Source organism: Telmatherina bonti (assembly GCF_933228915.1).
Source record: "Telmatherina bonti genome assembly, chromosome: 5".
NCBI classification, from domain to species: domain Eukaryota; kingdom Metazoa; phylum Chordata; class Actinopteri; order Atheriniformes; family Telmatherinidae; genus Telmatherina; species Telmatherina bonti.
Genome location: NC_136623.1, coordinates 17301487 through 17315077, shown reverse-complemented (window position 1 = coordinate 17315077; position 13591 = coordinate 17301487). Strand labels below are relative to the sequence as shown.

The window sequence follows — 13591 nt, the reverse complement described above, 5'->3', positions numbered from 1 at the left end:
GCAATGTTTTTGATGTTTACAGTGCGCATTCTCTTTTTTTTCCCCTCAGAGTTGTTTGCAACAGAGCATGCCCATGTGCGAATGCTAAGTGTCCTTCAAACAGTCTTCTCCAAGCCATTAGAGAAGGAGGAGCTTCTCACCACAACTGAACTAGCGACCATTTTTCCAAACCTAGATGAGATCATTGAAATGCATTGTAAGAGTTAAGATCAGTTATGAGTGGTTTTTTTTTCTTTTTGTCTATCTCAACACAGCAAAGAAACCAGCTCATTGCATGTTTATTATTACATTTTATAACTGTGCAAATTTTCATATGCAGTCCCATAAAGGTATAGTCCCATAGCTATATATATCTGGATATATCTATATATATCTGTAGCTATATATAATATCTATATCTATATATATCTATATCTATATATATATCTATATATACATACACACACACACCCATCCATCACCTATACTTGCAGTGTTAAAAGTTGCGAGTAGAATAATTAAATCAGCAAACTTTTAATAATTTTGCTAAAGCTGGTTTTGCTCTGATCTTCTACATCTATCTTGTTCAGTACTAGTTTTAATCCTGAAGCAGAGGAAGGTTATAAGACATTCTCAGTATTTACTGAAAATCTTTGTGACTTTCAGATGTCTTCTACGAGAGCCTGAAGAAACTGCGTTTAGATGACAAATTTATCGTAAAATCCATCGGCACCACATTATTCAACAGGGTGAGATTTACTATTTTTTTTCTCTATTTTAACAGAATTTGTATTTTCTTTTATTGTTTTCTTTAAATAACAGTCCAGATGATGTGTACAGTCTTGTTCATTGGTTATTAAACAAGGTATGATATTACAGGCATGACTAAATCTGAGAGCCTTCTATGAGGGTTAAAATCAGTATTTACACTCAATTTTTATAACTTCTTTTGTAATTTTTCTAACTTTTTTCTTTTTCATTTATCTAACACAATGTATGACTTTATGTGTGTTTCAGTTTGGTGGCACAGAGGGAGAATGGTTCCAGAAATTGACCGCCCGGTTCTGCAGTCACCAGTCGTGGGCCCTGGACCAGATCAAGAGCAGGCAGAAGAAGGAGCCACGCTTCAACTCTTTCATACTGGTACGACTAGCGCCCTCTGAAACTAACTCAAAAATATATTTGTGCAGGTTCAACAGATCATCATAGATGGATGCACCGGTAGATGCAAGGAGTCTAAAAGGTGGCATCATATCACTCTGACTCTTTCCCTCTCTGTACGTGTTTCAATCCCAGGAGGCAGAGAGCAAACCTCAGTGCCGCAGGCTGCAGCTCAAGGACATTATTCCAATAGAAATGCAGAGGCTTACAAAGTATCCACTCCTGCTGGAGAATATTGCCAAAAACACAGGTGTGTAAATATTTGTGTGTGTGTTTCATGTTTTTTTTTTTCTTTTTTTCTCCTTACTTTTGTTGCCAGAGTGCCTCCATCAATATGCTATTACTAATAAGGCAGTTAATCTTATTAATCTTAATATTAATCATTTATACTGATGAATTGTAAATATATATTTTCACTTTTTGGGGCCAATTTTAATAGAAAGACATTATCTGACACATTATATGGCTGTCAAACCAAACAACTTAATTATTACAATCATGTAAAAAGTCATACAATCTAACATTTTTAAAGCTTCTGATTAACACTACAATATGTTCTAAGACATTTAACAGTATGTGTGTCACAATATAAATGATGAATCAACAGAGATGAAATGCACATTTCTTTCTTCTAAACACATATTTTCATACTGCTTAGAAATATCTCACCAGTGGCTCAGACTTGATTAATAATGTTGTCAGAGAAATTACATTTTCTTATTTGAGATACATAAAACAAAGAAGAAGCAGAATAGTTTATTTTAACTTAGGTTTTAATGAGGCATGAGGTGTTGGGAGAGAAAAGCAGGTTCATGTTGTTTTGTGTTTCTTGTTTGGACCGCGCTGTGAAAGGTGTGTTTTCCTCAAGTCTCTGTTTTTGGCCTCTCCACAGAGAACCCAGATGAAAAGAAGAGCATCCAACAGAGTGCAGACTGCTGCAAAAAGATCCTCAACCATGTCAATGAAGAGGTTAAAGTGATGGAGAACCTGTTGGTAAGAATCACACTAAGCACTGCTCAACAAACTGTTATGCAGCAATTGGGCACCAACTGGAGTCTCGTGCCTTCACTGTTGACACACCAGAAGGTCTCTGTTATAATACTGCTAGCAGGCTGACCCTTCAATCTCTTACCTTGCTTCCAGACCTTAAAGGAGTACCAGCGTAAATTGGACACTTCAGGACTCAAACCCAGTAATGATCTATATACAGAATACAAGGTATTGTCCTGACAACAAGTTTGTTTAGCACACGTTTTTTGTTGCATTTCTGATTTTTCTCATTCCTTCTTTTTCAGAACATTGATTTGACTCAGAAAAAGATGCTTTATGAAGGTCCACTAATCTGGAAAGTTACCAAGGAGAAAGCTATTGGTAAATAAACACCATCATGGGGTCAGCATTTTTTTAGCTTAGAAAATGCAACTAAGTTTCGCTTTATCTTAATAGTTAACAGTGAATTTATTTAGCAAAATATTTTCAATGTGTAGTATTTCTTTTTCATTAAAAAATTTTAAAACTGGAGTATATTTTGGTGGGAAGTGGTGTACATTTTCATAATTCATTTCTCTTTTTATATTTGAATATTTTAATGAGTGCAAAAGAAAACCCAGCTGTACTGCAGCTGGCTGAAATTGACTTCCCCTTTTAATATAAGTTCAGATCAGTCATGCAAATCTCCAGAATTTTAAGACTGAAACAAAGGCTGTGAACACTGCACACATTTTGTATTTGTAATACATGTCAATGTTTATTAACTAAACTTTGAATGTGTTGAATAATATCTGTGGAGCTAATTAAGCGATTTTATTCCCCTGTCTGACTTCCTCTGCTACCTGTCACTCAGACGTGCAGTGTGTGCTGCTCGGGGACATGCTGGTGCTCCTGCAGAAGCAGGATGACAAGATGGTCCTCAAATGCCAAAGCAAGAGTATTATTGCTGCACAGGAGGGCAAGCAGATGCTGAGCCCCATTATTAAGCTGGACTCTGTCTTCCTCCGTGATGTGGCAACAGGTTAGCTAAACACAACAATCACCATGGCTTAACAGACAAATACAAGTCGCATCTGTTTTAAGATCAGTGTCACAAAAACATTCAGTTACTATTCTTTTTCTGTCTGTCAGATCGAAAGGCTTTTTATGTGATATTTACTTGGGACAGTGGTGCTCAGATCTATGAACTAGTGGCTCAGTCTATTGGAGAGATGAAAACGTGAGTGTCAGAGAGAATCCTTGGATGAATTGGGTTGATTTAAATCAAAAGCTAAAGCATAACTTTATGCATCTGTGTATTTAAAGGTGGACTGATGTAATAAAAGCAGCAGTGGATGATTTGAAGAAGAGTGGAACACCCAGGCTATCACTGCCCCCTGGAGGTGGAGGAGTCCCCATGTATGTGCTTTTGTGTGAAGAAAAAAACAAAATAATTGCATTCCACAATATACTGATTTCTAAATATCTAATTTTTTATGATGTTTTCGATCCATCAGACCGAGTCCCATTTTGAGTCCTACTGAGAATGGAGCTCTGAAAAACAGCAGTGGTGAGATCACAGTAGACCTTAAATCTAAAGCACTTCATCATTACCAGAATACACATTTCTGAATTTTTGAAGCCAAAGCTGAGTTCTGTCATCATTTGTAGATCGTGATAAAGACGGCTTAATGGATGACAGGTCCACAGATTCCAGGAACAGACTGATGGCTTTTCTATCTGACTGGATAGGCCACTCCAACAGCAATCAGGAGAAGGTGGCCAGCAGCGCTTTGGACGAAGGTGATGCAGGGTCTTCCTTTCAATATTTGTTATTGTTTATTATTTTTCTTTTCATATTTGCTGGCCTGTGCTAATAAAACTATGCGATCTGTCTCCTCTTGCAGTCATGTCACTGAAAAGACTCTTGATTGGCAGCATCAGTCTGTCCGAAGACTCACAGCTTGATGATGAAAATGAGGAGGAGCAGTCAGAAAAACCTACTCAAGAAACAGATAGCTCTCATTCAACGGGTAGGCTTATTGTGCTTTTCTTTTAAAGATGCATGCATTTATTTGTGTTTGGAGTTAGATGAGTAGCTCAGCTTTATTGTGTGAATAATAAGTTAATTTAGTAAAAAGATCTTTGTACTGCTTATAATCACCTTTCTATTCTAAAATGTTTTGCCACTTAAAGCACAACTGTAGGCAGATGTGTTAAATTGTCTATTTGTCTACAGATGAAGCTCAGCCCACAGACAAAAGTGCTGGAGAGGTGGACACCAAAGCTTGTGATAAAGAAAGTGCAAAGACAGAAGACAATGAGGACAGATGCATCAGCGCACCCCTGGTGTTGACCCAGGAGAGGATGGAGGAAGTGAGCAGGAGGCTGCACAGCCTGGAGGACCTACTAAAAAGGCTACAGGTGAGAAGAGAGGAAGATGGATGAGAATATTGAGAAGGGAACAGGTTGTATGACAAGAGCAGAAAAAGATGTAGGACCAAAAATAAGAAAAAAAGGATGATTGGAGTGGATCGAGACGCAGATCTGGGCATTGCAGTGAGGATAACTTAAGTAAGGAGTGAACAGTGGACAAAATGGGGCCAAATGGTACTAAGAAGAAACTGAAGAATAGAAAACCTATCAGCACTGCTGTTACTGCTCTGCTGAAAATTGTCTTGTGAAATTGGACTTCTATAAAAATGGCTATTATGTCCAGCGTTTGCAATGGGATGTGTCAGGGAAGCAGCAAAAGAGACAAAAAGAGGTTGTTAAGAGGAGGAGGCTGAATTGCGTATGTCTGTAAATGAGTTTGTTCTCGGTTCCTAAGGTGATATTGATATTGATTTTGTGTGTTGCAGGCTGTAGAAGAGGAGCACCAAAAGCTGCAGGAAGCCCTTTCTAAGCTTTCACTGGAGGGTAGTAGCTTGCAGCTGGACACCATCACACTACCTGCTGGCCACTAGGTGAGAACACAAGCCTTTAGGATTAAATCGCATTCAAGCTCTCATGATTTCAAACCTGATTAGTTTCCCAATTTAGCGAGAACTGTTTGTATTAAAGCCGGTGTGACCTGGGACATGTCTTGTCTTGTTATTCATCAAAATTATATGAAGGATGATGCTTGGTCTTGGAAGACTGAGAGGCCCCCTGACAAGATTTTCTTTAAATGAGAAAAAATAGATATTCTGAAGCAAATAGGACTTTATGTATTTATTAGTATGGTATTTTTTGTCAAAGGTAAAGGTTGAGTTTCAGTGCTGTGGGAAGAAATGAAGTCCTTCATATCCCTCACCCAAGTTTAAATTCTATATTAATTCAGTAACTTTGGATTAATTACAAAATAAACACAAGATAAACCATAAAAAATATTATTTGTAAATAGAACATCAAGTAGATTCTATTAACATTAAGCCTAATTTGATCTAAATAAAAATATGATAAATGAAATATGTTTTGAGAAGTGTTTTCAGACTCATTGCTAGACTGTCAACCTCTAATATGTGAAATAACCTTCATACTTAAAATTAAGACTTCCTGTTTTTTTTTTCTTTTTGTTTGTTTGTTTTTGCTGTTGGTTTTTCCTGAGGTGAAACCGGGGTCAAAAACTTAAGTAGGTCATTTCCTGCATGTTTTTTCAGCTCCATTCACGTCTTGTTTCCATTTTGACCTAGTAAAATCTGATTTAAAAACAAAAATGAGAAAAGAGGTGCATGTATCCCCAGGTCCTATTAAGAGTTATTTATTTCATTTAGTTTATTTCATTTACTCCATTATCCTTCTAATTCGTTTTAAAAGTTGTCGTCCTACATTTACGCTTTTCCTCTCTGTTGTTTTCACTCCCTTTTTTTCTAGGTTTTTACTGGTTCTGGTTCGGGTTGAACGACTTTCAGAAGCTTTCCTGGAAATCGCTTAACCATCATACGTCTTGCCTGGACGCTTGCTGCAGAATTACATTGTATCACAGCTGTTTGCAGCCAAGCAGGAAGTTTTCTGCCTGCCAGATGAGTGTAATGGCTTTGAACACAGTGCAGTGGTTCAGTGGTGCAACATGGGAAGTGTGTGCATGTGTACGTGTGTGTCTGCTTGGTTGCATGCTTGGAAGAAAAAGAAAAAAAGATGGATATCCTACTTTTAGTGGGAGGTTGTTTTTGGAGAGAAATGCCAAAAGAAATGAAGCAATATTATGCTGTGAGGGAGTTGCTGCCTAAGAAAATATAGTGATTTCATTCTGTTGTAACACACATACGCACACAAAAGACATGGAAAATAATCTACAGTAATTCCAATTAAAATTAAAATGTACAATGAATGCAAAAGCCGTAAAGTGTTGATGTAGCATTAGAGGATATATTGAAAAACTACTGCTGATACATGTTATTTTTAATCTATGCCAAAGTACAACAGCGATGCACTTTTTTCTGATCAAAACAAGTTGAACACACACTGTCTTTGCTGAAATTATTTAATCTTTTTGATTCAGTTTGTGATCATGCGGGCTTCATGTAGGCAGCCCTCATTTAAAAGAAGCAAGTAAGGAAGTGTGTGTATGTGTGTTACAGAGTTTTTAATAAGGACATGTTTGTTTGGAGGGTTCTTACAGTTAGTAAGTCTCATGAACACATTTATAAATAGTGGCACTATAGGCAATCACGCTGTTAATAATGGGGACTTGTTTGTATGTACTTATTTTATTTATTCCTCTGAGTCTTGTTAGGTCAGTGAGTACCCTCATCCGAGTGATACATGTTACAACACTGTTCCAAAAACAGAGAGGTTTCCACATCCCAAACCTGGGATGTGGAATGAACATCAAGGTTTAGATGAAAGATTAGGTGCAAGTCTGAGAAGGGTATAGAGGTTGGTTTGGTTTGTATCGCTTTAAGCAGATGATCATGAGAGAATGTGGAAAAAACATGAGATTAGGATTTGTGCTAACTCTGCTGATGTAATATGTAGGCATGCACACAGAGTTATACAACCCACAAATGGCCCAGTACTGCAGAAGTGTGTAAATGTGTCTGCAGCATTTCTGCAGTGTAAACTTCCCCCAGAAAGAGTTTACAACTCCTGATCCAAAAGAACAAGCATTGTTTGGCTTAAGAATTGTATTATATGACTTTAAATGATTACATTCGTGGTGACATTAAAAATAATAGCAACAAAAAAAAAAAAAGAAGAATCCTCCCTTAATATTTCTATCAGAACTGAGCTTTGTATTTTACTGAATGGTTGATTGTAATTATAATTGTGCTAAAATTTCTGAGTAACAGAATAACTGAGGACCAAAGACAAAAAGGACAGTTTTATCCTCATTGATGCTGCCATTGCATCATCTTTATAGTTGCATGTCCCAGAAGGCTGAATAGTGACCCATTAGTGTGGCAGCGCTTTTCCAACTGCTTTTCCTTCTTTCAAACTACTTTGAAGTTTGAAAAGCACATTGAACAATGATGAAAATGTAGTTTTTTAGGTCATTAATGAATGTATAAGTAGATACCAAGATGAAGTATATTAAAATGCTCAGGTTCTATGACCAAACTCAGAATCTACAGGTCTCTGGTTTCTTACATATGAACAGCTTCTTTAACCAACAAAACAGTGGGGGGAAAAAAAGCTGTACATGCTGTACTATACTGTCCTGCAAAGAGGATTAGAGGCAAAGCACTGTTAAAGGTTCTGGTACTAAATTGAGCATGTGGGACCTGCAACAAGACAATGAAGCCATATGAGCCTACAAAGGAAACTGAGGCTTGCAGGAAGGAAACCTCTAGTCTCATTCCAGTGTAGCTTTTACTGGCACTGTAGTCATGATCACTTCCTATTAAGCATTGTCATCATTTTGGAAACAATAGATTCTGCATTCTGGACCTACTGAACCTCAGTATGTTAACTCAGTTGAGTCGCTTGAGTGCTTGAGTTGATTTTGGCAAGTTTTAGAATTACAAGTATATTTTGGAACATTACTGCCATTTCACTTTTTTTTTTTTTTTTTTTTTTTTTTTATAGTAATTGTACATAAATCTGCTTGAAGGAATTGAAATAGAGAATGGAGGTACAAGTAGCTGTATGTGCCTCCATATGACCTGCTTATCTCTCTTGATACTACATACTTAACGTTTCTTACTGCACAGTTTTACCAGACATTTTTCTGTATTTCTGATGATTTACTTCAACGGATTAGGGAAGCTTCTTTATTCTTTTTTTTCTTTTTTTTTTCTTTTTCTCTTTATTTTTCAGAGAAACATTTGTAATCATGTACTATGCATTTGCTGGTGAGAGAGACCGGAATTGTCTGTAATTTGTCTATGCATGAATTAATTTAACAATTATGCAAATATAACCACAACAAATATCTTTAGCATCAACCTGCTCTGAACTGTTGCTGCTGAGCAAGCCGATGGGAAATATTTGTAAAGAGAACTTGGTGAGGGGTTTTAAGCCGTAGTTTCCAGTGATGGCTGTATGCTTCACTGACTGATGACCATTGCAGGCACTTCTCTCTCTTTCTTTCAGATGTTTTTTTTTCTTCATTTATTCAATATAATATGTATAAAAAAGTGTATTTATAGAGTGGTGCCTTCTTCTGTTTGCTTTATAAAGGGCTCTTAAGTTAAATACAGTCATGATAGTTTTGGTTGCTTTCATGACTGACTTCACACAGTGAGAAACAAGTACAGTAAACATGAGCGATTATCTCTGGATGCTAAATGGATGGGTTCAGGGTTAACTGCTGTTTTCATTTTTTATGTTTTTTCACTTTTTTCCATCTTCAGCAAGATTTAAACTTACTCAGCCAGACAGTGCCCTGTTTAGCAACCACACTGCTCCTTGTCATACTGGGCACTGCTGTCTTGTCCATTCATAAACAATTAATTTACAAGAACTATATTGTGTATTTGGTGTTGATTTTTATTGTGTAAGAGGCTCTTAAATGATGTATACCTGAGGAATATTGTGGTACGCATTTGTTTTTTAATTCTTTTTTAAAATAAATTGGGGAAATAAATATCTGTTTTGTCATTTTATAGTTAAAACACAAATGTAGATTAGCTTGTGAGTTATGTTGAATTTGTTAAACTTTTGGCACCTGCGGTCACTTGGAAAAAGCATTGGATTACATAAAAAGTATTTCATTTTTCATATCAGTAAAAATTAAAGTAATAAATTAAAGCATGCGGCTGCACGGTGGCGCAGTGGTTAGCACTGCGCCACCGTGCACAGCAAGAAGGTCGCTGGTTCGATCCTTGGCTGGTTTGGTCAGTGGCCTTTCTGTGTGGAGTTTGCATGTTCTCCCCGTGTATGCGTGGGTTCTCTCCGGGTACTCCGGCTTCCTCCCACCATCCAAAAGACATGCATGATAGGTTAATTGTGAGCGTGAGTGTGGTTGTTCGTCTCTCTGTGTGGCCCTGCGATGGACTGGCGAGCTGTCCAGGGTGTACCCTGCCTGTCGCCCAAAGCCAGCTGGGATAGGCTCCAGCTTCCCCGCGACCCTGAATTGGATTAAGCGGTTTGGAAAATGAATGAATGAATGAATGAAATTAAAGCATGAGTGAAGTTTATAAAAATTCCCACAAAAAGTAAAGACATTTGTGTTTGGTTGATCATTTGTACCATTTATTAGTAGCAATTACTATTTGACTATATATTGTTGGAAGTTATTACTTGTAAGGATCATGATTCTGTGGAGTTGGCAACCAATCAAAACACATGGTTAATGCCTCCCATAAAATGTGCCAAAATTCACTGCAATTTATATTGGTACTCACTCTTATGTAGAGCTGCTTTGTGGATTGGATGATTACGCTCTCCCACAGTAGTGTAGAAAGAAATACATATATAGTTTTGCCTTTTTTTTTTCTTTTTTTTTTCTGTTACAATTTATTGATAGACATTGTCAGTATTTTGTGGAGGTTTTCCTGCACAGTTAAAACAGGTTTTAACCTTCTCATGCAGGTTACCAGCCTGGTAACATTGTATGTTGATTGGTAACCCATTTCTCAACCAGGAGTTGTTATAGGTCAACCAGTTTAGTCTCTAGCAGAGATAACATACTCATGCTGGTCCCACAAGTGTTCAGTCAGATTGAAGTCAAGACGTTAACAGGCCATTCCATTCTCCCCACGACAATATTCTGAAGGTACTCTGATGATCTTGGCTGTGTAGGGGAGAAGTTAGGTCCCAGATTTTGTTTTTTAATAGAATTGGGTTCACCACTGGCTGTAGAACAGGGCCATTCAGTTCAGTCCTCCAAGGGCTGAAATCCTGAGGTTTTCAAAGTTTCCTTGCACCAATGCATCTGATGGAAATTAAGTGGATCCAACGTTCTGTGAAGTTCTTCACAATGACTCATGAATTTGAGTCAGATGTGCCGGAGCAGGGAAACATTAAAAAAAGCAGCAGGACTGAAGACCCTGTGGGACTGAATTAAATAGCCCTGCTCCAGAGCTTCATTCTGATATGTCTTATCAATTAGTCTGTTGAGACACACCTAGCATACCAAAATAAGAGTAAATAAAAGGATAATAGTGTATTTTGTCACATTTTCCACAGAAGCATGAACTTTGCAAGTTGTAATTGACTAATCAGGCTCTTTAGCAATGAATACAACACAGAGGGCTGTTATTAAATAGGTGAAACTGCCCACCAAGCACACAATTCCTTGCTTTTTGTGTTAAAATGATGCGTATATGTTGATTTTTAGAGTTCATGTTCAGCTGTCATGTTTGCGTAAATGTGGGGCGGTTCAGATTCATTCAGGCATGAATCCTGACAGGCAAAAGAGAAAACGCCTTTGTGTGTGATCACAAATCAGGAAGAGTGGATCATTATAGTCTGTAGTTGAAGCTGTGTTACTTCATTAGGCTTTTTTTTTCTTGAATTCAACATTTACAGAAAGAAAAAAGAATGGAAATGGGATTAGCTGTATTCTTTGTGCTCTGCAGCTTGGCTGGTAAGTCATATTTTAGAAAGGCTAATTCTTTTCTTTTGTCTCATTTAAATGAATACATTGATTATGTTCCTATATATTAGAATTCATAATTAAGTTGTATTCATCTAGTTACTGATTTTAGAGACAATTAGGGATTGCTATGTGCTTGCAGGTACTCTGAATAGTACTTTTAAATTGAGGCTTTTTAGAGTTCTGCTTCAGTGAACCAGATTTCCTGTCTGAACAGATGGCTATGCTGTCAGGGTTGAATGTTGGTTTTGGTAGGTGATGCAGTATATTTAAAACTTTCATCACCTCATATCCAATGACAATGCTGGTCAAACTTCTACAGTATATCCACACTTGATGAAACAATTTGAAAAAATGAACCAAAAAGTTATTCTTGCTTCTTTTGCAGGTAGTACTGCTCATGATGAGGTGATTTTACTGCCAGACAGACCCTTCTTGAAGGTGCAACTTTCCAAATCGGCTTCCCTTGAATGCTGCTTTAAAAATGCACCTTCGAATTTCACCTGGGAGAAACGTGATGTGTCTGACAAGCTGTATCATGTGAATAGTAGTGGGGAAGATATCATCCAGATATCATATAAAAAGCCGGAGGGGGAGGTGTGTGGCAACATCACCTTCCGGTCAGTCCAGCTGAATGATACTGGGCTGTACCAGTGTAAACTGATTAACACTCAAATCTTCACCCCTGGCACCTATATGCAAGTATACAGTAAGTGTAAGTGTGTGTATGTATCAAGTCAAATAAGCTCTAAGCACCGCTTACATTTCATAAGACATAAATCCTGTTAACCTGAGTCTATCTGAGACTTGTGTGAATGACAGCTTCCATATATTCTGCCGAACAGCTAATCTTTGGGAGACTGGTTCATTACAAACTGTTGCACAGTCAGTAGTTAAAAAGGGTCAAATTGTGTCCAAGCTAAAGTGTAATAGTATTAGTCTCACTGAAATGTATTCTGCATTTTAATCTCATTAAGTACAGATGGCAGATGTGGAAAGGTAAAGCCATCTAATTGTTGGGATTATGTGTGCGATAACCTGAGTTAGTTTACAGAACATGTTCTGGCCACACAATACTATCAACTGTATGTTACGCTGTGGTATTCATACCAAACAAAGCAGTTATATAAAAACAACCTTGAAATGAATCTCTTTGTAAGTCTTTTAAGCAGTTGTAGTAATGTGGGTGTGTGTTTATTTTAAAATCACTAAAGGTTCTCTAACATGTCCAGTTTCATCACAAGGAATTACAGATTTTGTTTATTGATTATTGGAACAATTCTAACTTCTGAACCCTTTTTGCACAATTAGAGCCAATGGAGAAACTGATCATTTTAAGTGAAAGCACCAAAAACACAATCCTGACAGTTGAAGGAATCTTATTGTTGCTGTGTGTGCTGTTTCCATCTGCGATGCTTCTGTTCAAGGTCAGAAAATCACACTAATGAAGTATAATTTTGCCAAATACCTGTTGCAGTAAAAAATCTGAATCATACCAGAAATAACTGCGGTTTGTGATAGAGCCCGCTTTAACTATTCTTTGGTCAGAAGACTTTGTCTCATATGGATATTTTTTTTAAAGGATTTCATGACTTCATTAAATTTTAAGTTGCAGTGATGCAAAATGTCTTGCTTTTGTTTCATTTGCCACAGTCAAAGAGTCTGCATGAGCTTGAAATGAAGAAAGTTGCACGAGAGGAGGAGAACATTTATCAGGTAAAGTTTAAATGAATCATCCTCTGATTCAAACATAGGTCATGGCAACCATTTGAGAGGGAGTTTTGCAAGTCTGTTCTTACAGGAGGAAAAGACGTGCGAATGAACATGCTGTCTTACACCACAAATTCATTTGATAAGAGTGCTGCATGTTTCAAAGGCTTTTGTGTTCACTTGGGTTTCCTTGTTCTTATTGCAAACACCAGGGACTAAATCTGGATGACTGTTGCTCAACATATGATCAGATTGAGCGTTCCCAGGCACAAGGTCCGTACCAGGATGTGGGCAACATTATGGAAGAAACAGGAGAAATCCAGCTGGAGAAACCATGAAGAAAAGTGGAACGACAGTCAAATGTATTTTGAGAGCTAAAGATTAAGAGTGTGAAATTTTAACTCTTTGCAACACGTGTTTTTATGGAGTTTATACATAGCTGACATCATAGTATGTCACCTGATATCATGTTCTTTGCTTGCTTCATCAAAACAGGAGCTGTTTACAGTTTATTTTACATCAACTTTCATAAAATCAGGGCTGTGCCAGCATTTTATAATATAAGTATGTTTTGTACATTCTGTATTTGTCATGTTTATAAATTTGGTTGAAATCTTGAGTAGCTCCACTGTGGAACTGCTTTTCATTCTTTTTTGTTTCTAAATGCCAAAATATTTGCTTTCTTAGATTTTTAAGGGATCTTGATTAATAAAAGCGTATAAGTAAAATCCAAAAGAGTTTTATATTGTCTGTCTTTGATCTTTGTCTTAAATATGAATGAGGAAAGAATTGATGTTCTTCCAAGTTGTA

At 37.2% G+C, this 13591-nt stretch overlaps 2 protein-coding genes across 6 annotated transcripts in view; both read left to right on the top strand.

Annotated features, from left to right (window-relative positions):
• arhgef1 (Rho guanine nucleotide exchange factor (GEF) 1) overlaps window positions 1–9112 on the top strand; it is a 45084-nt gene extending 35972 nt beyond the window's left edge. For all 5 annotated transcript variants that reach the window (XM_079240467.1, XM_079240468.1, XM_079240465.1 and 2 more), the window contains 16 exons: window positions 50–196; window positions 646–728; window positions 997–1122; window positions 1276–1390; window positions 2033–2133; window positions 2284–2358; window positions 2436–2511; window positions 2984–3151; window positions 3262–3349; window positions 3436–3528; window positions 3627–3679; window positions 3781–3912; window positions 4017–4142; window positions 4349–4533; window positions 4971–5075; window positions 5965–9112. In XM_079240467.1, the coding sequence (XP_079096593.1) occupies window positions 50–196; window positions 646–728; window positions 997–1122; window positions 1276–1390; window positions 2033–2133; window positions 2284–2358; window positions 2436–2511; window positions 2984–3151; window positions 3262–3349; window positions 3436–3528; window positions 3627–3679; window positions 3781–3912; window positions 4017–4142; window positions 4349–4533; window positions 4971–5075 (1673 nt within the window). In that variant the 3' untranslated portion in view covers window positions 5965–9112. The remainder of the gene's footprint in view (window positions 1–49; window positions 197–645; window positions 729–996; window positions 1123–1275; window positions 1391–2032; window positions 2134–2283; window positions 2359–2435; window positions 2512–2983; window positions 3152–3261; window positions 3350–3435; window positions 3529–3626; window positions 3680–3780; window positions 3913–4016; window positions 4143–4348; window positions 4534–4970; window positions 5076–5964) is intronic.
• Window positions 9113–11337: 2225 nt separating this feature from the next.
• Window positions 11338–13453, top strand: cd79a (CD79a molecule, immunoglobulin-associated alpha). Its single transcript, XM_079240763.1, has 4 exons — window positions 11338–11780; window positions 12383–12498; window positions 12725–12787; window positions 12994–13453. The coding sequence occupies exons 1-4, from the start codon at window positions 11408–11410 to the stop codon at window positions 13117–13119; spliced, it is 678 nt and encodes a 225-aa protein (XP_079096889.1). The 5' UTR covers window positions 11338–11407; the 3' UTR covers window positions 13120–13453.
• The last annotated feature ends 138 nt before the right edge of the window (window positions 13454–13591 follow it).